The sequence below is a fragment of the Pithys albifrons genome, chromosome 19 (genome assembly GCF_047495875.1).
Source record: "Pithys albifrons albifrons isolate INPA30051 chromosome 19, PitAlb_v1, whole genome shotgun sequence".
In the NCBI taxonomy this organism is placed as follows: domain Eukaryota; kingdom Metazoa; phylum Chordata; class Aves; order Passeriformes; family Thamnophilidae; genus Pithys; species Pithys albifrons.
The window spans coordinates 12,395,982-12,423,298 of NC_092476.1; the positions used below are offsets into that span (position 1 = coordinate 12,395,982).

At 46.1% G+C, this 27,317-nt stretch overlaps 1 protein-coding gene and 1 long non-coding RNA gene across 3 annotated transcripts; one reads left to right on the forward strand and one right to left on the reverse strand.

Moving 5' to 3' along the window:
• Positions 1-310: 310 nt before the first annotated feature.
• LOC139680652 (myosin heavy chain, skeletal muscle, adult-like) lies at positions 311-17,935 on the forward strand. The gene is made up of 38 exons (XM_071573489.1): positions 311-517; positions 606-749; positions 840-996; positions 2,587-2,614; positions 2,713-2,827; positions 2,907-2,999; positions 3,135-3,198; positions 3,282-3,380; positions 3,487-3,590; positions 3,666-3,804; positions 4,515-4,633; positions 4,732-4,881; positions 5,184-5,354; positions 5,837-6,146; positions 6,268-6,338; positions 6,994-7,081; positions 8,225-8,342; positions 8,509-8,632; positions 8,718-8,854; positions 8,956-9,211; positions 11,302-11,544; positions 11,645-11,821; positions 11,907-12,052; positions 12,138-12,228; positions 12,316-12,705; positions 12,927-13,053; positions 13,221-13,339; positions 13,908-14,104; positions 14,404-14,587; positions 14,674-14,839; positions 15,003-15,127; positions 15,321-15,629; positions 15,728-15,931; positions 16,202-16,327; positions 16,421-16,591; positions 16,680-16,784; positions 16,924-17,019; positions 17,706-17,935. Exons 1-38 carry the CDS (start codon positions 311-313, stop codon positions 17,856-17,858), a joined length of 5,823 nt encoding a protein of 1,940 aa, XP_071429590.1. The 3' UTR covers positions 17,859-17,935.
• Positions 9,002-27,245, reverse strand: LOC139680658 (uncharacterized). 2 transcript variants are annotated; one of them, XR_011699386.1, is made up of 3 exons: positions 27,218-27,245; positions 26,375-26,485; positions 9,002-9,065 (listed from the first exon to the last, which is right to left on the reverse strand). It is a non-coding gene; the product is annotated as an uncharacterized lncRNA (long non-coding RNA). The 2 variants fall into 2 exon arrangements; XR_011699387.1 differs by lacking the exon at positions 9,002-9,065 and adding an exon at positions 24,687-24,746.
• Between the last annotated feature and the right edge of the window lie 72 nt (positions 27,246-27,317).

The window sequence follows — 27,317 nt, forward strand, 5'->3', positions numbered from 1 at the left end:
TGGCTGTAGATTCTTTTATGTGAAAAGTCTGGTGAGAATTCATCAAGGTGAGTTACTAAACTTAATATTCAGAGGATGTTCTATTTACTGTTGCAAGACCTACATGTTGTAGAAGTCTTATTCTGGGATCTGACTGGTATATTTTTAACTTCAAATCAAAGTGGATTTAATTGGTTTCTTCTTTAGAACTTGGAGACTGAATACCAATTTATTAGCTAAAGAGCAATGAGCTTCTAATGTATCTAGATTATTCTCCTTAGTGTTCCACACTCTATTTTCCCCATCAGACAAGCTTTAATAGAGTGCAGCCATGGCCTCTGGAGATGCTGAGATGGCTGTTTTTGGAGAGGCGGCTCCGTACCTGCGAAAGTCAGAGAAGGAGAGAATTGCAGCCCAGAACAAGCCTTTTGATGCCAAGACATCTGTCTTTGTGGTACATGCAAAGGAATCCTTTGTGAAAGGGACAATCCAGAGCAGGGAATCAGGGAAAGTTACTGTCAAGACTGAAGGGGGAGAGGTGAGTGAAAAACAAGGCTGAAGGACAACATTTTCTTACAAATGTGAGTTTTTAGTTGACATATGTAGATCCTTTGTTTCCTTGGCAGACCCTGACTGTGAAGGAAGATCAAATCTTCTCCATGAACCCTCCCAAGTATGACAAAATCGAGGACATGGCCATGATGACCCACCTGCACGAGCCCGCTGTGCTGTACAACCTCAAAGAGCGTTACGCAGCCTGGATGATCTACGTAAGTGGCACAGCAGCTTCCTTTGGGCAGCTGCAGGAGCTGCTCTGCCAGGCCCAGGGGAAGCCAACGTGCTGTCTCCCTTCCTCGCAGACGTACTCGGGTCTCTTCTGCGTCACTGTCAACCCCTACAAGTGGCTGCCCGTGTACAACCCGGAGGTGGTGTTGGCCTATCGAGGCAAGAAGCGTCAGGAGGCCCCTCCACACATCTTCTCCATCTCTGACAATGCCTATCAGTCCATGCTGACTGGTGAGTGCTTGATTTCCTTTGAGCAGCTCTTGCCATCATCTCTCTGTACAGGGAAATGTAGGGCATTCTCTAGAAATATGGTGCTACACTCAAAATTTTGTGTGTGAAATTAATGGAAGATTAATGCCCTTAACTCTAATGGTCTGTGTGAGCTGAGTGTCTGTGTTCCAATTAGAATCCATAAAGACCTGGACCTAATCTAGAGGGACTTAATTCACTGGAAAGAAACCACCTACTTTTTGGTGTAGACTTTATTGACTGTAATGGAATCTTACATATATGGATAGATTTATTTATCTTATTCACTAAATTAGTCTCAGACAGAGAGTACAGCTAAATGACATGGACCCTATTAGTGATGTGTAAAGTTAACTTAGTTTTTCAAGCATTAGTGCTAAGAAGTGAAACAGAGTGTCTCTGCCTTGAACAGGTACATAGACCTCACTTGATTATTATGCAAATGTATTTGTGGAAAAGATGGCCAGGTGGTGTAAACTACATACAGACTTTAATGATCTCTGGAACTCCTACATTGATCTGTAACTGCAGCTGAAAATCAACTGCAATAGTTGAAACTAAACCTTATAAAATGATGACAAGGACAAAATAAAGCTTTTAGTATTTTAATGGGATGACTTAAAAAACAATTCTTTCTGCCTTTTCCTCTTCTTTCCAGCTCTTATTTTATTTCCCATATGTGTTCATCGAAATCAAAGGTGTGAAGGATTTTAGAACTTCTGTTCTTTTCTCAGAAACTGGGAAATACATTCAGAATAAAAGAATCAAAAATAATTGTTGTTTATGTATGATCTCAAGAATGCACAATTTTTGTATATAAAGGGATAAAAAAAAGGGGATGAAAAAGAGTGAAAGAAGTTGCTCAGATGTTTCTGTCATTAATGTCTCCAAATTTCCATGGCTTTATTTAGGAAACTTTTAGCTTCAGAAGAGCTTACATACTGTCAAAGTACACCTTCAATATTTTCATTATATGTACTTGGGTAATAAGAGAGAAGTAAGTTGCTTGATGAAAAGGCTACAAAATCTTCTCTGAAGTGATGCCTTTACTGAACCAGTTGCTAATAGCTGAAGTATTACTGGGAGCCTCCCTGACATCCGATCCCGTCAGATCTCGGAAGCTCAGCAGGGTCAGCCCCGGATTAGTACTTGGATGGGAGACCTCCTGGGAAATGCCGGGTGCTGTAGGTTCTAGTCCTGAGGACTTCACTGTCCCTGTCCAAGCTCGCTCGGCCGTGGCAGATGAACCTCAGGACTGAAACGGTGGGGCCAGTTCTGTGCACACTGAGCCTCACCTAAAATCCACTGTGCAGGCTGGAAGGGCCCACCCACGTGGGGACAGCCCTGCCCAAATCTTCCTTCGCGAAGCAGAGCCACACACACACACACACACACACACACACACACACACACTGGGAGCGTCAAAAGAACCCACTAGAATTCCCAGGGTTTTTTACTTTTTTTTGTTCCTGGATCCTCTGGGAGCTTCACTTCTTATTTTTCTCCTAGTTCTCAAATTCTTTTTTATCCATAGGCACTAGGAAAACATTTCTTATCTCTGTCTTTCCACAGATCGGGAGAACCAGTCGATCCTGATCACGTACGTACACCCCCTGCTCGGGTCCCTGTGGGGCTGCCCAGGGCCAGGGCCCCTCCTGCCTGACCACACACTCTCTGCTTCTCTCCTTGCTCTGACAGCGGAGAATCCGGTGCTGGGAAGACTGTGAACACAAAGCGTGTCATCCAGTACTTTGCAACAATTGCAGCCAGTGGGGACAAGAAGAAGGAGGAGCAGACATCAGGCAAAATGCAGGTGAGTGAGGAAGAACAGTCTGGACACTTGGCCTGTCTCTGTAGACAAAACAGTCGCTGAATAATTTTCTCCGCCACAGGGAACGCTTGAGGATCAAATCATCAGCGCCAACCCACTGCTGGAGGCCTTTGGAAACGCCAAGACTGTGAGGAACGACAACTCCTCACGCTTTGTAAGTTGATGAATTGTTTTGAGCTTATGCAAAAATCCCTTGTTATAACATTAGTGATGAGATAGTGGTATTCTTACATGAGGACATGTCAATGAAACACATCTGAGTTGAAATGCTGCTGCTTCTCCTTAACAGGGCAAATTCATCAGAATCCATTTTGGTGCCACAGGCAAACTGGCTTCTGCTGACATTGAAACATGTAAGAGTCTCTCCTGGCCTGATCCCCTTCCTTCCAGCCTTCCTCAGTTCTTGTGTTTAACTCTGTCCTGCCATCCTTGCCAGATCTGCTGGAGAAGTCCAGAGTCACTTTCCAGCTCAAGGCGGAAAGAAGCTACCACATCTTTTATCAGATCATGTCCAACAAGAAGCCGGAGCTAATTGGTAGGGAGATAACTAACTTTTTTTGAAGGAAGATCACTGAGCAATAGTTTGTTGTGTCAGCTGGAAAGGTGGAATAATCTTGTTTTGTCCCTTCTGTTTCCTGCAGACATGCTCCTCATCACCACCAACCCGTATGATTTCCACTTTGTGAGTCAAGGGGAGATCACTGTTCCCAGCATTGATGACCAGGAGGAGCTCATGGCTACAGATGTGAGTAACCTTACCAAAGAGGTCATCTTGTGGACTGGAGTCTTGGTACATGTATATTTGCATTTCTGTTGCTAGAGTGCCATTGACATCCTGGGTTTCTCTGCTGATGAAAAGACAGCCATCTACAAGCTGACAGGGGCTGTCATGCACTACGGGAACCTGAAGTTCAAGCAGAAACAGCGTGAGGAGCAGGCAGAGCCTGATGGCACTGAAGGTATTGGCAGAGTCAGCAAACTTTCTAAAAGAGAGAGTCTTTGTCACAAGACTTTCAGGCTTTAAATATGCAAATGTGTAAGCTAAGTGTAATTGTTCCCTGACTAGAAAACTGTTGAGACACATATCTCATCTAATGATACCTGTACTTTTTATCTGTGACTGCTTCATGAATAAGAGATCCCGTGTACACTGCCAGGAAACTGGAGACACAGATGTCAATTCCTGTAACATTGTTAGTCATACTTAAATTGAAATACACGTTGCAATTTCTGCTGTAGTGTGGAGTAGTGAAATGGTTCAGTCCTAACAGGATAGAAGACTTTTCTCCTCTGCACCTTCACCTATTGGAGGGAACTCTGATGTGAGATGTGTACTTGGTATGTCTCTATCATGGTAGGAAGGACAGTCCAAACCTCCATTTCTTTGAGTACTGAATCCTCTTGCTATATGGCTAGAAAGAAAATGTGAAGTACCATAGTTACAGCTGAAAAAGGATATAAGCAATGAACTCTCTTGAAGAACAGTTGTAGAAACTTAAGATCAGAAAGAGTTGTAGACTCTTAAACATGAAGACAAGAGAGAAATTAGCTTTGTGACTTAGTTATTGTTGTGCAACCCTGTCACAGAGAACACTTTCGGGACAGTCCATCAATGATCAAATGTTGGTAATTGTTGAATGTTTACTTTTCGCTCTTTTCTGGTGTTCAGTTGCTGACAAGGCTGCCTACCTGATGGGTCTGAACTCAGCAGACCTGCTCAAGGCCCTCTGTTACCCCCGAGTCAAGGTGGGGAATGAATATGTAACCAAGGGCCAAACTGTGCAGCAGGTAGGAATATATATGGTATTCTGGAACATGCTTTGATGATTCCCATTGATTGTCCTCTGCTGTGTGTAGTAACCTCCAAACCTTTCTCTGTGCTTTAGGTGAACAATTCCGTGGGTGCCCTGGCAAAGGCTGTCTATGAGAAGATGTTCCTGTGGATGGTTATTCGTATCAACCAACAGCTGGATACGAAGCAGCCCAGGCAGTACTTCATTGGTGTCCTGGACATCGCTGGCTTCGAGATCTTTGATGTAAGCAACACAGTTTTTAGCATTCCCATGGAACAACAATTGAGACATGCTTAATAGAAGTGAGTATTTTCCTACATTTATTTGCAGGGCTTTTGGAATTATCTCTTTTATCCTAAAAAAAAAGATTGAAACCTCTCTTTTCTAAATACAAAGCCAATCCTAGAGAAACATCACAGGAAAACTACACAGGAAGAGCACTTGTATTTCTGGTATCACCCCTGGTGAATTAGGATTGCACAAGAAAACACCTTGCTATTATTAGTGATCCTTGAAAGCTCTGTATGTCTTTTTATATCTGGCAGTTCAACAGCTTTGAGCAGCTGTGCATCAACTTCACCAATGAGAAACTGCAACAGTTCTTCAACCACCACATGTTCGTGCTGGAGCAGGAGGAGTACAAGAAGGAGGGAATTGAATGGACCTTCATTGACTTTGGCATGGACCTGGCTGCCTGCATTGAGCTCATTGAGAAGGTATCCTTCCTGTTCAAGTCTATGATATGTTGGATTTTCTATACTTTCCAAGAAATACAATGAAGAAGCATGTGAGAATATATTGTCTTCTTCAAGGATATACCCCATGGCAGCAGGGAGAAAGTGTTTTTGGAGATCATACTCAGATATCAGGACTTTTGGTGAGAGAATTAATTTCCAGGTCAAAAAATGAAGTGATATAAACGGTGGTCATGTTCTACAGGTACCTGTCAGCAAATTGGTTTTATACAGAGGAGAGTATTTCAAAATATTGCTTCTGCAATTATTACATCAGCAAAGGCATTTCCATAACTTCAAATGAAATAGGAACACTGAAAAAAGTTAAGCTTTAGTTAATTTTCTCTGACTTATTGACATGAAATGTATGGGAACAGTTTTCTTTTTTGACTAGCAACTTTCCAACCAAAAGATGTCTCCTTTCTAATCTGTTTCTCTCCCTTTTCTGTTTTAATCTCTCTCAGCCCATGGGCATCTTCTCCATCCTGGAAGAGGAGTGCATGTTCCCCAAGGCAACTGACACCTCTTTCAAGAACAAGCTCTATGACCAGCACCTGGGCAAGTCCAACAACTTCCAGAAGCCCAAACCTGCCAAAGGCAAGGCTGAGGCCCACTTCTCCCTGGTGCACTACGCTGGCACAGTGGACTACAACATCTCTGGGTGGCTGGAGAAGAACAAGGACCCTCTGAATGAAACTGTCATTGGGCTGTACCAGAAATCATCTGTGAAGACCCTGGCCTTACTCTTTGCCAACTACGGTGGAGCCGATGCAGGTCAGTTCTGTGAAAAGTGTATTTTCAGTGTGGGACAATATTGACACAGAATAAAAGCCATAAACACAAAACATTTTAAATTGTTTTGTGTTCAATTTAATTTTTTTCCTTAATTTTGCAGAGGCTGGTGGTGGCAAGAAAGGAGGCAAGAAGAAGGGTTCTTCTTTCCAGACTGTCTCAGCTCTTTTCCGGGTACAGTACTGCATCTGTTACCTCTGAAATGGGAAGGAAGGGGGTGAGCTAATACTAAATTTGAAAGGACTATTTTACAATACTGTAATGGTGATAAACTTCCATTCCACATTAGGTTTTACAGGATCAATTTTAATATTGCTAATACATCATGTCCAAAAATCAGCAGTAAGTCTTTAAAATCATGAAAGAACTAATAATTTGGGCGTATTTTCTTTTTTTTTCAAACAGCTCTAAGTGAAATATTTGTATTTTTATGTCTTTGAGAGAGACTGTAACTGTAATATTAGTATTCCTTCATTTCTGTTAAGGAATTCAAAGTAATTTCCAAGCAGATATTTAACTGCTTCGAATCAACCCCACTTTTTAAAGCTTAAGTAGCTTGACTTTTGAAGGCAGAATATGAAAAATCTAAAAGTCAATTCCTCTTTGTGAACATGTGAAATTATATATTTATTTTCACTGGACCAATAACAATCCAGAAGTTTTTCAGTCTTTAATGGTGTTCAGTATGTTCAACAGAAGAAATACTTGATTTCTCTGGCTTTATGTAAATGTTCTGAAACTCAGCTTGAGACATTGTAAAGTCATTACGTGGGCTTGATGCATCAAACATTGGACACAGGAAACTCACACTGTTACCTGGTTCCTCTAGGAGAACTTAAACAAGCTGATGACCAACCTGAGGAGCACTCACCCCCACTTTGTGCGCTGCATCATCCCAAATGAGACTAAAACACCCGGTAAGATACTCAAGAAAGAAGAGTTTGCTCTGATACATCCATTCCTTCTGCACAAACTGTCCAGCTCACAGCTGGATAGACACATCATGTGGTGAGGAGCAATTGGCACACAGGGTGACAGTGACTGGAGGGACATCAGACTGGGGACCTGTCACTAGTGGGATTCCATCTTGGGCCCTGTGATCTTCAACATCTTCATCAGTGACTTGAACGCAGGACTGGAAGGGACACTGAGCACGTTTGCAGGTGACCCAAAACTGGGAGGAGCTGTTGAGTCCCTCAAAGCAAGAGAGGTCCCGTTGAGAGACCTGGACAGGTCAGAGGGCTGGGAATCACCAGTTATAGGAATTTCAACAAGGAAAAGTGCTGGATTCTGCATCCGAGATGAGGCAACCCCTGATGGATGGACAGACTGGGAATGAGATGCTGGAAAGCAGTGCCAAGAAAGGGGCCTGGGGTCGGTGGCCCGTTGGCCACAAGTCAGCAGTGTCCTGAAGCCAGGAGGGGCATCCCTGTCCTGGGGGGCATCCAGCCCAGCATGGCCCAGGAAGGGGATTGTCCTGCTCTGCTCTGCACTGAGGCAGCCTCATCTGGAATGGGGGGGCAATTTGGGGGGGACACAATGGAAGGGAGAGATTGAGCCATTGGAGAGTGTCCAAAGGGGGCAAAGAAGATGGTTCTGGGCCTGGAGGGGCAGCGTGTGAGGACACTGAGGGCACTTGGTATGTTCAGCTGCACAAGAGGAGACTGAGGGAAGACCTCAGTGCAGGGACAACTTCCTGGGCAGGGGCAAAGGAGGGGCAGGCCCTGAGCTCTGCTCTGTGGGGACCAGGGACAGCACCCAGGGAATGGCTGGAGCTGTGCCAGGGCAGGGTTAGGTTGGATCTCAGGTAAAGGTTCTTCCTCCACAGGATAGTGGGCACTGAGCAGGCTCCCCAGGGCAGTGGGCACAGCCCCAAGGCTCCCAGAGCTGCAGGAGTGTTTGGATGATGCTCTGGGGCAGAGGGTGTGACTCTTGGGGATGATCCTGTGCAGGACTAAGGGTTGAACTCAATCCTTGTGTGTCACTTCCAACCTGGCACATTCTGTGATTCCCTTCTGCACTAGAGTCTGTGCCACTGATTTGTGCTCTGCATTGCTCAGGTGCCATGGAGCACGAGCTGGTGCTGCACCAGCTGCGCTGTAACGGTGTGCTGGAAGGGATCAGGATTTGCAGGAAAGGGTTCCCCAGCAGAGTCCTCTATGCTGACTTCAAACAGAGGTAAGAGCACTGCACTTCTCAGCATCATTAAAAGCGTTGTTGGTTCATTCGTAGGTCCGTTCAGGATCGGCTCTATTATCAAAAATAGCTATATATGAGCTGCTGGGAGTTGGTGGCTACTATGTGTTTGTTGGGAAAAAATTGTTTTATCTTCCTCCTGTCACAGGTACAAGGTGCTTAATGCCAGTGCCATCCCAGAGGGACAGTTCATTGACAGCAAGAAGGCTTCTGAGAAGCTCCTTGGGTCAATCGATGTGGACCACACCCAGTACAAATTTGGACACACCAAGGTACAAAGCCCCCATTCATTCACTCGCTCTGTGCCTGTGCTTTGCTCTACCTGACAATGATGTGCTGCAACATTCCCTCTCTAAGGTGTTCTTCAAAGCTGGGCTGCTGGGGCTCCTGGAGGAGATGAGGGATGAGAAGCTGGCACAGCTCATCACCCGCACCCAGGCCAGATGCAGAGGCTTCCTGATGAGAGTGGAGTACCAGAGAATGGTAGAGAGGAGGTACACATTTCACTTTTTCACTTAAAGTCACCGTCTGTGTGGGAAAGTGTTGACACTCTTCAGACTGAAAATATTCGTTGTAAATTTGAACTATGCTCTAGAGAGTCCATCTTCTGCATCCAGTACAACATCCGTGCATTCATGAATGTCAAACACTGGCCCTGGATGAAGCTGTTCTTCAAGATCAAACCCTTGCTGAAGAGTGCAGAGTCTGAGAAGGAAATGGCAAATATGAAACAAGAGTTTGAGAAAACTAAGGAAGAGCTTGCGAAGTCAGAGGCAAAGAGGAAGGAGCTGGAGGAGAAAATGGTTTCTTTGCTGCAGGAGAAAAACGACCTGCAGCTCCAAGTGCAAGCAGTGAGTACCACCATTAATTTATCACTCAGAAAATGATTCTATACATTGAAACTGTTCTTTCTGAACAGAAGGTTACACTATAGAAGACCAAAAGTCATATATTTGGGGAATTATGTGAAGGTGAGGAAAAAAATGTCTGGCAGTGTTGTGGTAAGGACTGACATCAAGGGAAACTGGAGTCAGTGCTCTTGCCTTCAGAGGAAAGAGGCATATGTAGGTGGCAGGCACGACATACTCAGAGAAGAGTATACTCCCAACTCCCACTGAGCAGATGAGTGATGCAGGAATGATCTCCATCTCACCAGAATGGGGAACTGTGAATTAACTTTGGAGCCTAAGTGCACACCAGAGTTCAGTGTAACACCTGTGAATGCAAGTGCTGGAAAAGTCACAGTCTTTGTGTAGTAACCAGGGGTGAATTACTCACTCAGTAACTGGGAGATATTGCTTCAGATTTCTCCTTAGAATATATAGCCATAGTATTTCTTTTTCAAAATTAAAAGTCATACAATCCAGGGTGGATTTCTTCTTCCCTCAGTTAGTAGGTAAACAAAGGAGCTCTCTATGCTTTGGACTTGAATGATATCAATAAAGGTCATAGAGGAAATCTATAAAGAAGAAGAAGAAGTTTTTGGGGGTTTGGAACATTTCAGGGTTTTTTTTGCATTTCTAATCTGGATTTTATATTGGAGTTCCACTATAAACAACATCCTGTGGTGGTAAAAATTACTAATATTTGAGATTGAGAGTTCTGGCTAAGAAGTTATCTTTATTAAATGAATGCTCCTTTGCACTAAAAGCTATTTTTGCATAATATTTGTGTTGGGTCCCCAACATTAACTCACATTGGCTCCCCTTTCTCTGCCAGCTAGTTGCAGAGACCCAATTCATACACTTTATCAGAAAGAAATATGGTGAGGAAAACCAACCCTCTAAATGTTAACAAAAATGAGTGTTCCGAAGGATGTTCTTCTTAAGTAGCTTAACTGCAAAAATTCTAAGGAAACAAACTATAAGTAACATCACAATGTGGAAAGACTGGTCTGTGGTGAAACTCATAGGAGGTACACACAGTTTTATACCATAACTGGGGAACTGGAAACAATCACAGACTGTTTGCTTTTAGTTAAAAGATATATTCTCTAAGTGAAGAACTTCGTGGCAAGACCTCTCAATCTCAGATATTAAATATTTTGCCATCACAGTTCTATGAATCTTGTAGACACACAGCACTTCACAAAATAGAATATTGCTAGAAATATGATCAAAAACATACTTAAATGTGTCTTTACAAAGTCATCTAAATCTGCCCATTAAATAACTTACTTTGCCAACAAAAAATGGAACACTGTATTAATTACAGTTATTTAAATATTTCCACAGAAAACGGGGACCCCAGTGTTACCTGTTTTCCTTATTTTAAGGAAGGAAATAAATATTGGACTTTCTTGTAAGATATTTGTCTTTCAAATTCCTTTGGGACAAAACAAGTTCACGGTAACAAAAGTCCCACCAAAGAAGAAGATGGTACATTAATCAGCTGAAACCAGTACATGCCACCCCAAACACATCATGGAAGGGTGACACATAGGGACCTGGTTTACCTCACTTTCCTAATCAGCAACATTCACACATTTATAGAGAGAGGATTCTTATTTTTCTTCAGTTATTGCTGAGACTATCAGACCCTTTATTCCTTAGATCATAACAGGTTCAGAAGGATTCCCATACTGACACAGACATTGAATGCTGTGTTTGGGAAAAGAGATGTCTCCAAACCTGCTCTCCTCTAGATAAATGAGAAATTCTCACACCTACCACAATCATGTGACATTTTAAGGAGAAAGAAAATAATTTGGAAATCAATATGGTTTGACCTGAAAAACTGTATAATGCACTCAAGGGAACAAACAAACAAACAAACCACCAAACCCAAACACACAAACAAACCAACCAACAGAAACACCAAAACAAAAACCAACAACAAGATTGAAGTTCCTTGAGGACAGAAAAAATTCAGGCCACATACCAACACACACTTACACAAGGAAGTTCAGAAAACAAATCAAGAAAATCTGTCTCCCCACCAGGAAGCAGATAGCTTGGCTGATGCTGAGGAAAGGTGTGACCAGCTCATCAAAACCAAAATCCAGCTGGAAGCCAAAGTCAAAGAAGTAACTGAAAGGGCTGAGGATGAGGAGGAAATCAATGCTGAGCTGACAGCCAAGAAGAGGAAATTGGAAGATGAATGTTCAGAGCTGAAGAAAGATATTGATGACCTTGAGCTAACACTGGCCAAGGTGGAGAAGGAGAAACACGCCACTGAAAACAAGGTATGAGTCAAAAGATGTACTCACACTCCAGAAAATAACTGTTCTGTAATACACTTTTATGCACCACTTTTTATCTGCACTTGCTTCTTTCTTTCTAAAGGTGAAAAACCTCACAGAGGAGATGGCAGCCCTGGATGAAACCATTGCCAAGCTGACAAAAGAGAAGAAAGCCCTCCAAGAGGCCCATCAGCAGACCCTGGATGACCTGCAGGCAGAAGAGGACAAAGTCAACACACTGACCAAAGCCAAGATCAAGCTGGAACAGCAAGTGGATGAAGTAGGCACACAAACACACAGCAGGAACAGGACAGGTATGGAGTTCGACCTGGCTGCTGGAGCACTGATGGCCTTGTTCTGTGCAGCTGGAAGGGTCCCTGGAGCAAGAGAAGAAACTGCGCATGGACCTGGAGAGAGCCAAGAGGAAACTGGAAGGAGACCTGAAGCTGGCCCAGGACAGCATCATGGACCTGGAGAATGATAAGCAGCAGCTGGAAGAGAAACTGAAGAAGTAAGTGTGGCTCTGGGGCACCTCCATGCTGGGCTGGAGCACTTGTCTTTTTTTTGAGCTCTAATACAGTTTGCTTTGCCCAAAGGAAAGACTTTGAAATCAGCCAGATCCAGAGCAAGACTGAGGATGAACAAGCCCTGGGCATGCAACTCCAGAAGAAGATCAAGGAGCTGCAGGCAAGTCTCTGCTCCTCACCCTCCCTGTGCCAGGCTCAGCACAGGTAGGAGGAGGGCAGGGTGTGAAGGGTCTCTGGTGTTCTGCAGGCCCGTATTGAGGAACTGGAGGAGGAAATCGAGGCCGAGCGAACCTCTCGCGCTAAAGCAGAGAAGCATCGCGCTGACCTGTCGAGGGAGCTGGAGGAGATCAGCGAGCGCCTGGAGGAAGCAGGAGGGGCGACGGCAGCTCAGGTGGAGATGAACAAGAAGCGGGAGGCAGAGTTCCAGAAGATGCGGCGGGACCTGGAAGAGGCCACGCTGCAGCACGAAGCCACGGCTGCCGCCCTGCGGAAGAAGCACGCGGACAGCACGGCTGAGCTCGGGGAGCAGATCGACAACCTGCAACGCGTGAAGCAGAAGCTGGAGAAGGAGAAGAGCGAGCTCAAAATAGAGATTGATGACTTGGCCAGTAACATGGAGTCTGTCTCCAAAGCCAAGGTATTGAAAAATATAGTGAAAACAGCTGGAAAATAAATAATACTGAAATATCTTTTTAAGTTATGACCTGGTTACCATCTAACTCCCTGTTTCTCTATGGACCTGTGTTTCTCATTCTGCCACCGAGGAGTTTGCAAGTCTGTTCATGTTTTTCTGGTTCAAATCCAGAGTATGAAGGTGTCTAGATACTCAGTTTGTTTCATTCCCTGTGATCTCCACAGGCAAATCTGGAGAAGATGTGCCGCACCCTGGAAGACCAGCTGAGTGAGATTAAGACCAAGGAAGAAGAGCATCAGCGAATGATCAACGACCTCAATGCTCAAAGAGCTCGGCTGCAGACAGAAGCAGGTAACACACCCCCACAGCTCTCTGGAAGGGGACAACCTGTAATAATGACAACAAGAAATGAATGATGCTTTGCTCAAATTGTTCCAGTTTCTGTAACGTGGAATACAGTGCGTAAAAGACACATTGATTTAGTAATGATTTTATATCAGAGTTTGTCTATGTCTTAGGTGAATATTCACGCCAGGTGGAAGAAAAAGATGGTTTGATATCTCAGCTATCCAGAGGCAAACAGGCATTCACTCAACAGGTTGAGGAACTAAAGAGACATTTGGAGGAGGAAATAAAGGTAAAGGTACTTCCAGTAGAAGGGTTGACTTTGGATAGAGATTCTGCTTTTTCATGGTATTTTCTATGCTAACATAAAATCAGAACACTAGCCGTACCCATTTAATTTTTGACCTATCAAACAGGATGGAAAATTTTGCCACCTCCCTCTCTAGTGTGGGAAGAGAAGTTGAGGAAGACATCCTCTCCAATTTGGATAGTAAGACAGAGAAAAACAATTTTAGGATTTATTTCCATTTATGATAGCATATAAAAATAATTAAGATACATCTAAAATAAACAATGCATCTTAGTCTGCTTTTACGCAGTGGAAGCTGAGACTTTAGAATATATTTAAAGGTATTAAATGATTTCCAGATTTATAGTTGTTATATAGAATTTACCCATCATGTCTCCTGAGAATGCATTCTAGAGTCTGATGAAGGCATAAAAATGTTCTCCAATCAATATGCCATTTTCCCTTGGGTTGACTCGAAATGTCAGATGGAATAAATTTTCAACACACTTCACCAAGGTAAGATTCTATTGTGACACAGGAAATTCATTCTTCAATCCAATTGTCTCCCAAGGCCAAGAACGCCCTGGCCCACGCCCTGCAGTCCGCTCGCCACGACTGTGACTTGCTCCGGGAACAATATGAGGAGGAGCAGGAAGCCAAGGGGGAGCTGCAGCGCGCCCTGTCCAAGGCCAACGGCGAAGTGGCCCAGTGGAGAACCAAATACGAGACGGACGCGATCCAGCGCACGGAGGAGCTCGAGGAGGCCAAGTATGTGGTGATAGGGTGTGAAGAAGAAAATGGGGGCTGAAAATTCAAAGGTGAAGTTGCAAAAGAAACACCAAAATGTTATGAGGAGTAAGTCACAGATTTGATTGGGAGAAGAGCAACAGAAAGTGGGAAACTATATCCTATAAAGAAATTAGTGGTTAAGTAAAGGCAAAGGCTAAGAACATCATAAATGGAGCCCTTGACACTGTGGTGGTAGACTGCAAGATGATTAAGGACATTATTGTAAAAAGCACCCTGGGTAGTCTATGCTAACTGTAAGCTGCCCGGACACCTGCCAGGAAGAAGCTGGCCCAGCGCCTGCAGGATGCAGAGGAACACGTCGAAGCTGTCAATGCCAAATGTGCCTCCCTGGAAAAGACAAAGCAGAGGCTGCAGAATGAAGTGGAGGACCTGATGATTGATGTGGAGCGATCCAATGCTGCCTGTGCTGCTCTGGACAAGAAGCAGAAGAACTTTGACAAGGTCTCTGGGGCTCCAGCCCTGGCACTGCTGGGCAGAGCATCCCTCTGGGATGGCCACATCCCTACTCACTCTGCGTTTCCCTTCAGATCCTGGCAGAATGGAAGCAGAAGTATGAGGAAACGCAGGCTGAGCTGGAGGCCTCCCAGAAGGAGTCTCGCTCTCTCAGCACGGAGCTGTTCAAGATGAAGAATGCCTATGAGGAGTCCTTGGACCACCTGGAAACAATGAAGCGGGAGAACAAGAACTTGCAGCGTAAGTCCCTGGCCCTCTGCTGCTGGATGGGCTTTCTCACAAGCTGAGCGTTCCTCAGGGCTCTGGGCCTGCAGGTGTGCAAAGATGCCAGTCCCCCTGGTGGGACAGGGCCCTTCCCATTCTGCTCAGTGCCTGAGCAAGCCATTGGTCTTTGTTCCCACAGAGGAGATTTCTGACCTCACGGAGCAGATTGCGGAGGGCGGAAAGGCAATTCATGAGCTGGAGAAAGTCAAGAAGCAAATTGAGCAGGAGAAATCTGAAATCCAGGCTGCTCTGGAGGAAGCTGAGGTACAAGGCCAAAATCATTGATGTCTGCAGTAAATACATGAGCAATGAAGAAACTGGGCTAAAAAGGTCTTTGTTCTCCTCTGTTCTGGCTGGGAGGTGCAGCCAGCTAAGATTTCCTGGAATATTGTGTAATTCCCTAGAATGGAAGCAGCAGGTTTATTGATGTTATCAATGTTTCTGTCCACTTGTCCAGGCCTCCCTGGAACATGAAGAGGGCAAGATCCTGCGCCTGCAGCTTGAGCTCAACCAGGTGAAGTCTGAGATTGACAGGAAGATAGCAGAGAAGGATGAGGAGATCGACCAGCTGAAGAGGAACCACCTCCGAATCGTGGAGTCCTTGCAGAGCAGCCTGGATGCTGAGATCAGGAGCAGGAATGAAGCCCTGAGGCTGAAGAAGAAGATGGAGGGAGACCTGAATGAAATGGAGATCCAGCTCAGCCATGCCAACCGTGTGGCTGCCGAGGCACAAAAGAACCTGAGAAACACACAGGGAGTGCTCAAGGTCTGTTCAGCAAAGCTACAGAAAGAGGAATGAGATCCCTGATACTTCTGGTACTCATGTGCACACTGACTCCTTGTAATTCTTGTCTCTCTTACCAGGAAACTCAGCTGCACTTGGATGATGCTCTCAGGACCCAGGATGACCTGAAGGAGCAGGTGGCCATGGTGGAGCGCAGAGCAAACCTGCTGCAGGCTGAAATTGAGGAGCTTCGGGCAGCACTGGAGCAGACAGAGAGGTTGAGGAAAGTGGCTGAGCAGGAGCTTCTGGATGCCAGTGAACGTGTGCAGCTCCTCCATACCCAGGTGAGAGCAGGGAGTAAAGGCAGCTGTGTTGACACCAAATCCAGAGGGCTGGAATATACCAGAGGACGGGCAGTACTAGAATGGCCTCTCTACTGCTGTCCACAAGGAAAGGCATGTTCAGCATGACCCCACCACTGACATTTTCTTAACATTGACTGTACAAATAATTCCACATTCACGACTGAAGCTGGAATTGACTTGGCTCAGGCAGTAGGTTTGCTATTGCAGGTTTTAGAATAAAAATCTTGTCATGTCCTTCCTGTTGCACAGAACACCAGCTTGATCAACACCAAGAAGAAGCTGGAGACAGACATCTCCCAGATTCAGAGTGAAATGGAGGATACGATCCAGGAGGCCCGCAATGCTGAAGAGAAGGCCAAGAAGGCCATCACAGATGTGAGTTGGGGGCTCTTTCATTGCTGATGGGGGTTGTATTCCCCTCAAAATGTCTCCAGCCCCACAATGCCTTTTACCTTTTGCTCTGCTCAGGCGGCCATGATGGCAGAAGAGCTGAAGAAGGAGCAGGACACCAGTGCCCACCTGGAGAGGATGAAGAAGAACCTGGACCAGACAGTGAAGGACCTGCAGCACCGTCTGGATGAGGCTGAGCAGTTGGCCCTGAAGGGAGGCAAGAAGCAAATCCAGAAGCTGGAGGCCAGGGTGAGTAGAGCTGTGTCTGTGCATGAGTGAGCTTGTCCCTTGGAGAGACACCCCCAGGGAAGCTGCAGGGATGGGCTTCTTGTTGCAGGTGCGGGAGCTGGAAGGGGAGGTGGATGCTGAGCAGAAGCGCAGCGCTGAAGCCGTGAAGGGTGTGCGCAAGTACGAGAGGAGGGTGAAGGAACTCACCTACCAGGTAAGCCTGGAGGAGTCCTTGGGCTGACAGATTCTATCAGCAAGTCACATTCTGCACACACCATCCCCAAGGGGATTTGTTAACCCTGTGTGATGCAGAAGCAAGAATTCATTCTCTCCCTCCTTACCAACCACTGTAGTCTGAGGAAGACAGGAAGAATGTTCTCAGGCTGCAGGATCTGGTGGACAAGCTGCAAATGAAGGTGAAATCCTACAAGAGACAGTCTGAGGAGGCTGTAAGTATCACTCTGAATGCTTGGCAAGAACCACTTTTCAAGAAGTTGGGCTTGGCCATTGAGAAGACATACACTAAAGTTGAAATGTCAGTAATGAAGTCCTTCAGATTCTCTGGAAGGCTCCTAAATCAGCCTCACCTTAGAGAATGAAATCAATGAGTCACTTAGAAAACTAATGAGGAGGGCAAATGTGTACATCATTTTTTGCATTAGAACAACAAAGCAGCCTGTGAGAAGGAGTCTTATTAATGATAACAGCAGTACAATATATTAAGATATTTTGACAATAACTTAGTTTCAGAATTTTGATAGCAGACAGAGAAGGAGTTGGGAGTACCCTTCCAAGCCACTTTGTCTTTTGCTTTTGGAATTGTGCAAGAAACCTTTGCCTGTTTCTGGGCATGCAGCATTCAGAGAGGAACTGAGGGAAGTGCTGCAGCCCCTGAATTGTCTGAACATTGCTTCTTCACTGTGGCAAACAGTCCAGCCCAGACAAAGGCTTCTGGACTCAGTTAAGGGGATTTGTGAGAGGCACACTGAGGAGATCTCATGGACCTGACTGTGAGACTCACGTATAAGCAGTGGTGGGTGGGGGATGAAGGTTTGTGCCTTCCCCCAGGCCAAGGCCCAGGAGCAGTGACATCATTGCCCTGAGCTCCTCCCCACTGACTCCTTCTCCCTCCCAGGAGCAGCTGTCCAATGTGAACCTGTCCAAGTTCCGCAAGATCCAGCACGAGCTGGAGGAAGCCGAGGAACGGGCTGACATTGCAGAGTCGCAGGTCAACAAGCTCCGAGCCAAGAGTCGGGAGTTTCACAGGAGGATAGAAGAGGAAGAGTGAGATTGTCATGAGGCAGCAAAGTGACCGGAGGGCTGCACAAAATGTGAGCCTCTGGGTTGCTTCCTTCTGCAATTAGTCTTTGTACCCATCTCAGTGTCTAGTGAATAAAGAGTAGATTCCTCTGCATACACACCATGACCAGTGCTTTCTTTGGGTTTTGCCTCCAGCAGCTTCTCGTCCTGCTCCTGCCTTCATGTGCTTTTAATGCTTCTCCCATTGTCTTTTCAGCATAGCTTCATTCCCACATGAGAGGCAAGAACGGGTGATCCCTGTCCTTTTCCCTTGCCTTGCCCGTGTTTCTGATGCTGCACTCACAAACCCTGAACACCAGTCCCTGAGAAGTAATCAGAAGTTACAGTGCACTGCACCATCAAGAACTGACAGTTCCTTGATAGAGACGATTTCAGTCACCAAGAGCACGGTTACAGCACACCAGCAGTGTCCCTGCATTGTGCCATCTCCCTTACCCAGGATTCCTTCAGCTGCTGCCACCACCTGCTCCTGGTTTCCTTTTAGTGGGCAAACAGCCAAGCCCTGTCTGGGGCCATGTGCTGCAGGGACTCTCCCTCAGCACCCACCTCTTGCACAGCACATGGCACCATCACACCTCCTCAACATGTCACCTCAAAGGTCAGCCTTAACACCTTTGCCCAACAGGCTGCACATGGCATTGGCTCAGACAAGAGAAAAGAGGAAAACAGATGAGTGTACTCCTCCTTTTCTTTCCTCCCGGTACTGTAACTCACTATGGGCCAATGTACAGATGAAGCAGACTATTAATTTTTGGGAAGAAGGGAAGAGGAGGGGGGCTTCTACCTTACCTGACTCCCAAGTGCAACCTCACCCGAACACTAGCTCTCACTGGGAACTCCAGTCTGATTCCAGTGTCAGTAGTGCACATTGTTGAACAGAACCTCTGTCAGTGTTTTCAGTGCTGTATCTCTGCAGAGATGGTTCTTTAGGAGCAGACCTCAGATTGAACCACAAACACCTTAAGAAAGCCACTCAACACCTGGCCAGGCTAGTCCTCTAGGACACAGCATGCACTGATCTGCCACCACAGCCAGAGCCTCTTGGCCTGAGCGTTTGCCTGCCCAAGCCCACCTGTGAGCTGACTGCTCCTCCTGGGTGGCAGTGCCACCTGCAGGCATCTCCAAAGCTTCAGGCAGGGCTGGGCACAGTCTAGATGGCACACAGCATCCCTGTTAGCTGTAATGGATGGTGCAAGCACTAACTTTGGAGAGTCTGCTCTACAAACTCTACAGCATGCTTTGCCTCTCATTGCCTGCACTGGGGAAGCTTGAGGATGTGTCAGTAGGATGAAGGAATGCAGCCAGCAAAGCCAGGCACAGGGAAAAGAGGAGTGAGCCCTGGCCCTACCGGCAAGTGGGACACCTGCACAGTTCCTTTGATGACTGGTTCAAATGCACTGTCTCAGAGGGAAAGGACAGTCACTGTGGAAGCAGCTCTCACATCATGGGTATAACTGTGTGTTCTGACTTAGCACAGCCTTCTTTAGACTGTTTCTTCCTCCAGCCTCCTGCCCCTTTCACTTGCACCCAGTTACATTCCCTCTGGTATCTCCCCAGCTCTCATGGACAGGGTTGAAAATGAAGGAGGCAGGTACATGAAGACATCATGTGTCTCCTTTCATCCTCAGTGTCAAAGGCCCAAAATAGCTCTGCTCTCACAAAACTCTGCTCAGGGTCGTGCCTTTCCGTGGGCATGATTCACTTCTACTAATAGTGCCTGAAGACATTCCTGGGAGGGTAGGCTGCCTTCCCTGTGCAGTGCAACGTGCTGCCCTGGAGGAGCTGGACAACTGTGCTGTGTCCCAAGACAGCAGGTGCTATTCTTACCCAGAGACTTGCTCCAGCACAGCTCCATTCCCAGTGGAAAGGTTAACACCAGCATGAGGCTGGAGCGCGCTCTCCCTGGTCAGTGAGGATCCACAGTGGTCCCTGGAGCCCGTGCCATGGGGCTGTGCCAGCCCAGCCCCCGGGCGCTCTCCATGCCCTCCAGCCCTCAGTCAGGTCTCCCCGGGGTCGAGGGGCATCCCCTCTCTGTGACCCAGCACATGGAGAGGGCAGGCTGGGCTGTAGCTCCCAAAGTGCGGGATTTTCCAGCTGCCCCGCTGGAGTGCCTGTCCGGGTGAGGGCGAAGGCAGGGGCAGCGCTCGCTCCGAGGCTCAGCAGCGCTGCGGGGGCTTTGCTCCAGCCGTGCTTTTGGGGCCGTGCCCGAGAGAAGGCTGCGGGGCTGGGCTGGGGACAGCCGGCAATGGTCGGGGCAGCAGCGGTGGGAGGGAACACCCTGCGCTGACAGGAGCGGGCGCCGGTCAGTGTGCAGAGCCTCATCTGCGCTGGGCCCTCTGCCCAGTGAGGGAACCACGTCGGAGCTGGCAGTGTGTGACTGGCAAAGCACAACACGCACAGCGAGGCCCTGCCGCCTGCACTGCACGTCCTGCAGAGCAGCCTCAGCACAGCGACTGCAGCTCCTCTTTGGCTGCTGTGCTCCGGCTGCGCCTTCACAGCGCAGGTACCAGGAGGGGCCCAGGGCTCTCATCACCCTCACTGCTCCTGGGGTGAGGTCCAGCAGCACCAGACAAGGATCTCCTGGACTCTTGGGCCAGCAGGAGCAGGAGAGAAAGCCCTTTGTAGCCTGAAGTACAGATGAGCCATTCCCACGGTCCTGTCTACCTGTAGGGCACCTCAAAACACACAAGTAATCACGATATTCTTTTCATAGAGCAGATGTGAAAATGGCACTGTGGACCGCAGCAAAGCCCACCTGACCTTCACTGTTCAGTAAAGAACATCAGAGCTACATTTGGAAGAAGAAATCCTCTTCCTCATCTTCCTTGTCTCCCTCTCCTGTGTTGGGGTTTCCTTCTGCAGAACGGACATGTTCGTCTGGGACGTGTCAGGAGGACCAGCTCCATGGGAGACAGGGCTGCTGGGAGAGGCAGGGTCAGTCACTAATACACCCTTGAAACCCAGACTGCCTCTCTTCAGCAGGTAGAGCAGCATGATAGGAAAAGATCAGTGGGGCATTGTTGTTACAGTAAAATCAAAAGTGAGGAATTCAGATCTATGGAAAAACCCTGTGAGACTCAGCTCTCAGCCAGAGGCAGCACGGAGCTCGGCTGCTGCTGGAGGATAGGGAGGAGGTTACTCCCCAAGAATTCACATAGTAGGAATTCACAGGACTCTGCAGGGGCATGAAAACAGCCAGGATGAAATAATACAAACATGGGACTTGTGAGAGACAGGCTTTAACCAACTGAAGTATCTGGCGTGGTGGTGTGTAAACTCTTTCAGCCAGTAAGCTGTAGTCCTAACCCCATATAAACTGTGTGCTTTGGGTAATAAAAGGTCTTCACTACAAACTTCATAAGCTTGTTGGTGAAGTCCTTTCTCTCCGCCGAAAATTGTTTACTTTAGGGCATGATAGAGAGAATGGTCTGAAAGACCCCTGAAAAAAACCCAGTTCTGTAAAATACCTTATTTTGCTTTGCCAAAGTGATGCTTGCATGGGAAAATTGCTTAACCCATGTTACTAAGGAAACATAGCATGAAGTGCTGAATCATCTTGTTCTTGCTCACTGTACCTAGGCCAAAACAATTGTTATAGACCATTGTACTGTGTCTTAGAAATTATAAATTAAGGTAACTTAGGCACATGAATAGAAGAAAATGGTAGCAAGCCAAGGTTTTTGAGCTGAATTCTGACAAGGTCACTTAAGAATGAAAATGGAGGAGGTCAAACTGAGGAAGAAGAGAAGCCCACTGAGGCTGAAGATCAGAACAACCCACCCAAAAGGCTTGCCAGGAGGAGCTCTGTGGGGGTGGCAGTGTGTTTGTGGATCCTCTGATGTCTGAGGACATTGATCCTGGGGAGTTCAGAGTGTATCTTTGAAAGAAAAGCAGTTTGGAGTGCACCCTTGAGGTGACCAATTCTGTGATGACACGCTGTACAAGAGTAGATAAAAGGTGAAGCTGTAACTAAAAATAAAGCTCTTTGTTCTAAGTTCTTAGCCTTCTGTTCAAGCCTCCTGTGCCTGCTGTGCTTGAACCTCTTCTGACCACCATAATGTACTCCCTGTACCCTTACAAAACTCCACCTGCAGCCATACCTATGGCCTGCCCAAATATGAATATGTTCATCAAACATTATAAGAAATTAATATGTATGTTAAGATGTTGTAATCATGTACTGAAACTGTATAAATTCACCTGCTTTGGCATTAATGCTTGGAAGTGAGTTTGTGTGGCACGAGCCCCTCACTTCCCTGCTCAGAAAAAATGCCTTTGCTGCTAAAAGATCCAAAGTCTCTTAGCAGTTCTTTATCTTTGAAGTTCTTTGGCTTCAGGCAGAACAGCAAGTGCTGAGGACCTGGCACCTAGACTAAATGGGTTCTCAGGGTAAAGGATGGGAGTGCCAAGAGCTGAATGCGGTCTGAGGTGGGAGCAGTGTGCTCCTGGGACATACTTGTTGTGAAAACCAACATGTGGGACAAAAGGGATTTGCCTCAATGGCATTTTCCTGTTTGACACCAAGCATTAATGAGGACGTGTTCAAAGGCTCCCCATGCAGTCAGTGCTTGTTTCACCATGGCAGTGTGTGCAGACCCCAGGTGAGGAAGGACATGGGTGACATCCACCCCCAGAGATGCTGTTCCTGTTGCAGAGTGGACATTCCCATCTGAGAGTCTCTGTGCAGCCAAGGCTGCAGGCACAGAAGTGCCCTCCAGTTCCAGTGCCCTCCAGTCACCCCCTTCCTCCTGCTGACAGGGGCAAAGCCTTTCCTCTCCTCCTGCCCCGGCACATGGCAGTGAGTTACGAACTGCTGAGCAAGGAAGGGCTTTGGAAGGCCAAGAACAGATACTTGCCTTATTTAGGTGAGCTGTGCTTCATGTCCTTGGTTCTGCAGATCTCTTCTGCAAGGAGGAACCTGTGCCCAGAATGTGACTTTTCCTTCATGGAGGTTGGCGAATGTCACCCCAATCCACAAAAAGGGCTGCAAGCAGGACCCTGGCAACTACAGGCCTGTCAGCCTGACCTCTGTGCCTGGCAGGGTTATGGAGCAGTTCATCCTGAGTGCAATCACACAGCACCTTCAGGGTGGACAAGGGATTAGACCCAGCCAGCATGGGTTTAGGAGGGGCAGGTCCTGTCTGACCAACCTGATCTCTTTCTACGATCAGGTGACCCACCTGGTGGATGAGGGGAAGGCTGTGGATGTGGTCTATCTGGACTTCAGCAAGGCCTTTGATACTGTCTCCCATAATATACTCCTGAAAAAGCTGGTAGCCCATGGCTTAGACAAGTGTAGCCTCTCCTGGATTAAGAGCTGGCTGGAGGGCCGGGCCCAGAGAGTGCTGGTGAACGGAGCTGCATCCAGCTGGCGGCCAGTCACCAGTGGTGTTCCCCAGGGGTCTGTGTTGGGTCCAGTCCTGTTTAACATCTTTATTGATGATTTAGATGAGGGGATTGAGTCCATCATCAGCAAATTTGCTGATGACACCAAGTTGGGAGGGAGTGTCGACCTGCTGGAAGGCAGGAGGGCTCTGCAGAGGGATCTGGATAGACTTGAGAGATGGGCTGATTCCAATGGGATGAAGTTCAACAAGGCCAAGTGCAGGTCCTGCACTTTGGCCACAACAACCCCCTGCAGCGCTACAGGCTGGGCACAGAGTGGCTGGAGAGGGACAGGCAGAAAAGGACCTTGGAGTACTAATTGACAGGAAGCTCAACATGAGTCAACAGTGTGCCCAGGTGGCCAAGAAGGCCAATGGGATCCTGTCCTGTATCAAAAATAGCGTGGCCAGCAGGACCAGGGAAGTGATCCTTCCCCTGTACTCTGCATTGGTGAGGCCACACCTTGAGTACTGTGTTCAGTTCTGGGCCCCTCAGTTCAGAAAGGATATTGAGATGCTGGAGCGGGTCCAGAGAAGAGCAACAAGGCTGGTGAAGGGACTGGAGCACAAGTCCTATGGGGAGAGGCTGAGGGAGCTGGGGTTGTTTAGCCTGGAGAAGAGGAGGCTCAGAGGTGACCTCATCACTGTCTATAACTACCTGAAGGGAAGTTATAGCCAGGTGGGGGCTGGTCTCTTCTCCCAGGCACTCAGCAATAGAACAAGGGGGCATGGGCTTAAGCTCTGCCAGGGGAAATTTAAGTTGGATATCAGAAAAAAATTTTTTACAGAGAGAGTAATCAGGCATTGGAATGGGCTGCCCGGAGAGGTGGTGGATTCACCATCCCTAGAGATCTTTAAATGCAGATTGGACGTGGCGCTGGGTGCCATGATCTGGTAAATGAGCTAGAGTTGGACCAAGGGTTGGACTCGATGATCTTGGAGGTCTTTTCCAACCCAATCGATTCTATGATTCTATGATTCTATGGTGCACCTACTGAGACAGCAACAGGCTGTCCCAGCATGAGCCTGACAGAAACCTGGGTCCACAGGGGCAAAACTCTGGCATAAAACACACAATGGCAGGTAAAGATTATATGGACACCCTGTCCTGTTATTTCTCTTGCCTTTTAAAGCAGGGGTATTTGGTGCTACACTTGGAAACCGCACCATATTTCTGCCAGAGGAGCTACACTTTTGACCCCACCATGACTATCACAACTACCTGCCATGATTGCCTCACATGGTTCTTACCCTGCAGACTTTGCAAAGGTCATGAGAGCTGTTGGAACAGGAACATCCAAGCACTTTGGCAGGGTCAAATGGCATCAGAATTAGAAGTAACTCTGGGAAATTGGAGAAGTTGTCTCAGATTTTCAGAAGGAAATTTAATGAAGAGAAAGAGAGTACTTCTGGGAAGATTAGACGAGATGGTAGAAAAGGAAGTGGAGGTTGTAACTCATCACAAGTTAACACTGAAAATATAAAAAGGTTATTTTGATATTTCTGAAGGTTTCTAGGGATTTTTTTTTGTTTAATTTTGTGTTTCTATGTTATGCAGACCTACAATGTTTCTGTAGTAGGAACAACTCACTGAATTGGATTGGTAATTAAGTGAATAAGAAAAACACCATCTTTACTTTGGACAATGTATTTTGAACAAAACAAAATTATTATTAAAATATCCACCATAAATTATAAATACCTGAAATATATGAAATGCCTTACTTGAAAATTATCATATTACTTAGGGTTTTAAACTTTTATTGTACTTACTGGATGCTTAATTTTGCAGAGTTTTTTAGGATTCTTACAACTAGTTGTAATTTTAAGTTTAAACTAATAATTTCAGACAAGTTGGGATCTGCCTAATGTCATCTTTAGATAGATTATTCTAGTCCTACATTTTCTACTGGGAATTACAGTGCAGCTTTATTGAGGATCAAATAAATTACTTTATTAGGACTCATGTAGAACTCCATGAAAAACTAAAGTTTTGCTATTCTTGATTTGTGATTATCTGCCATGTGTGGGGGCCCGGGGGACTTGCATTCATGCACTATTTTACCACTGAGTTGTCTTGTCATGTGATCAGTAATAGTTCAAAGATCCTGAAAAAAATCTTCATCCATAATGGCCATAAAAAAGATTTCTCAGAGAAAAGTTTACAATAGCTACAGGTAATGGGCTCAGATAGAGCTTCTAACCCATGTGGCAGGGGATCACTTCATCTTGGGAGATACCCATCCCACCCCAGGGAAGGAGGAAATCACCTGCCACCTGAGCTTTGCTGCACAGCTCTTAATGGTGCTACTCTCACACCCCTCCAGCCCCACCATGCCAGTGTGGGACTGGTTGGAGAAACACAGTCCAGCAGACAGGAAGGTTTTGAAATCAGAGCCCAAATAGGTAAATTCCAAGCTTAGCTACTGTGTGATTCCAACAGCAGTGTGGGGTCATGGGATGGCTCTGCTCCTGAGCCTACAAGGCTCCCTGCTCCAGGAATATATGGCAGAATGGGGGGACTTGTCACTGAGCTGAGGAGACTGATCTGTGCCACCTCATGGCAGTGACCATTGCATATTTAGCTTGTTAGACTACTATTAAAATGGGGGAATTTTGCAGGAATCCAGCTCTGTCCTGCCCTCCAGTGAGAGGTGTTATCCTATTACTCTCAAAAATGAAAGCAAATTTTGAGTATCCTCTTTTTTCAATGTAAATAATGAATATGGTGATTACCAGTAGAAAACATCTAATATTAAAATATTGCAAACTTTCTGTACTTGAGAAGGCCAGTTTTAATGTTCTGCTATCTTTCTTATTTTATGAAGAAAGGAGGTAAACATTTTTATATAATTGCAGCATTCACTTAGAGAAACAAAAGGTTAGTTGTGCAAATATACACAAATCTCTCTCTACAGTGTAGCCTCTCCCTGCTTCTTTTGCAGGTGCAATCAACAGAAAAACAAGCCAATTAATCAAGTGTCTGCTAATTTTATTTCATACTGCTGTTCATATTTCTTCTCCTTCCATACAACTCTCCATCTCCTTTTGCCTTTTCCTTCTCCTTCCATTGCCATTAGAGCCTGCCCACCCCACTCACCTGTTCTGTAACTGAAGATGTTCAGCTGCTTTGGCATGTGATGGAAAGGGCATCCTGAATGTCACCTCCTCGTCCAGAGCCTACTACTCATGTATCTTTCTCTGACATTTGCTGTGAAGATGGAAGGAATTTGAGTAACCATGGAATTCTCATGCACACTCAAAAGCTGTTCATCATTAAAACTGAAAGTGTGGTGAGTTAACTATCACTAGTATCTAGCTGGTTTTGCCCTCCCTCTTCACTTTTCTTTGGTAGACTGCAACTTTTCCTCAGTGGGCAGATACTTATATGTCATCAGAGCAAAATAAACACATTCTTAGGTTTAAAATGTATTATTAAAACTTCAGAATTCAAATCTGTTTTCCCTGTGAGGTCAAATCATAACTGTATCAAGCATTGCAGACATGAGTCTCCAAAGGAAGGAACAGGGTCAGAAGATCACAAGGACCTTCTCAGTCCATCCATAGTTACCTTGAGATACAAGGAGGTTCTGAACAGCCGCAGGCACCAAGCTCACTTATGTTCAGTCTCTCTAATGGCCAAACCAGAAACCAGCCTAGCATACCTAACCAGATTATGTAGTCTTTTATTTGTTAGACTTATCACTGGATTTTCCCTACACATAATCCCCAACTCTTTTCCTGTTCATCCTTTTTAGCACTGCTCACCTGGACTGATAGATCAGGTCTCTGAAGGACACTTCTTACCCAGATAAAACACAATTACACAGACTAAATATGTTATGCCAGTAACAACGAAAAGTCCTCATATTCCATTTAATTCAACAAAACACCCACATTTCAAGAGAATAAAAAGAACTTTTTATATGAAAATCATTCTTACCATCTCCAAGATCCAGTGCCCAGCCACATCTCAGAAAAAGTGTCAGAATGAGAAGCTTTACACCAGAGAATTAGTGTTCTGGCATTTCTCCTTGTCTCAT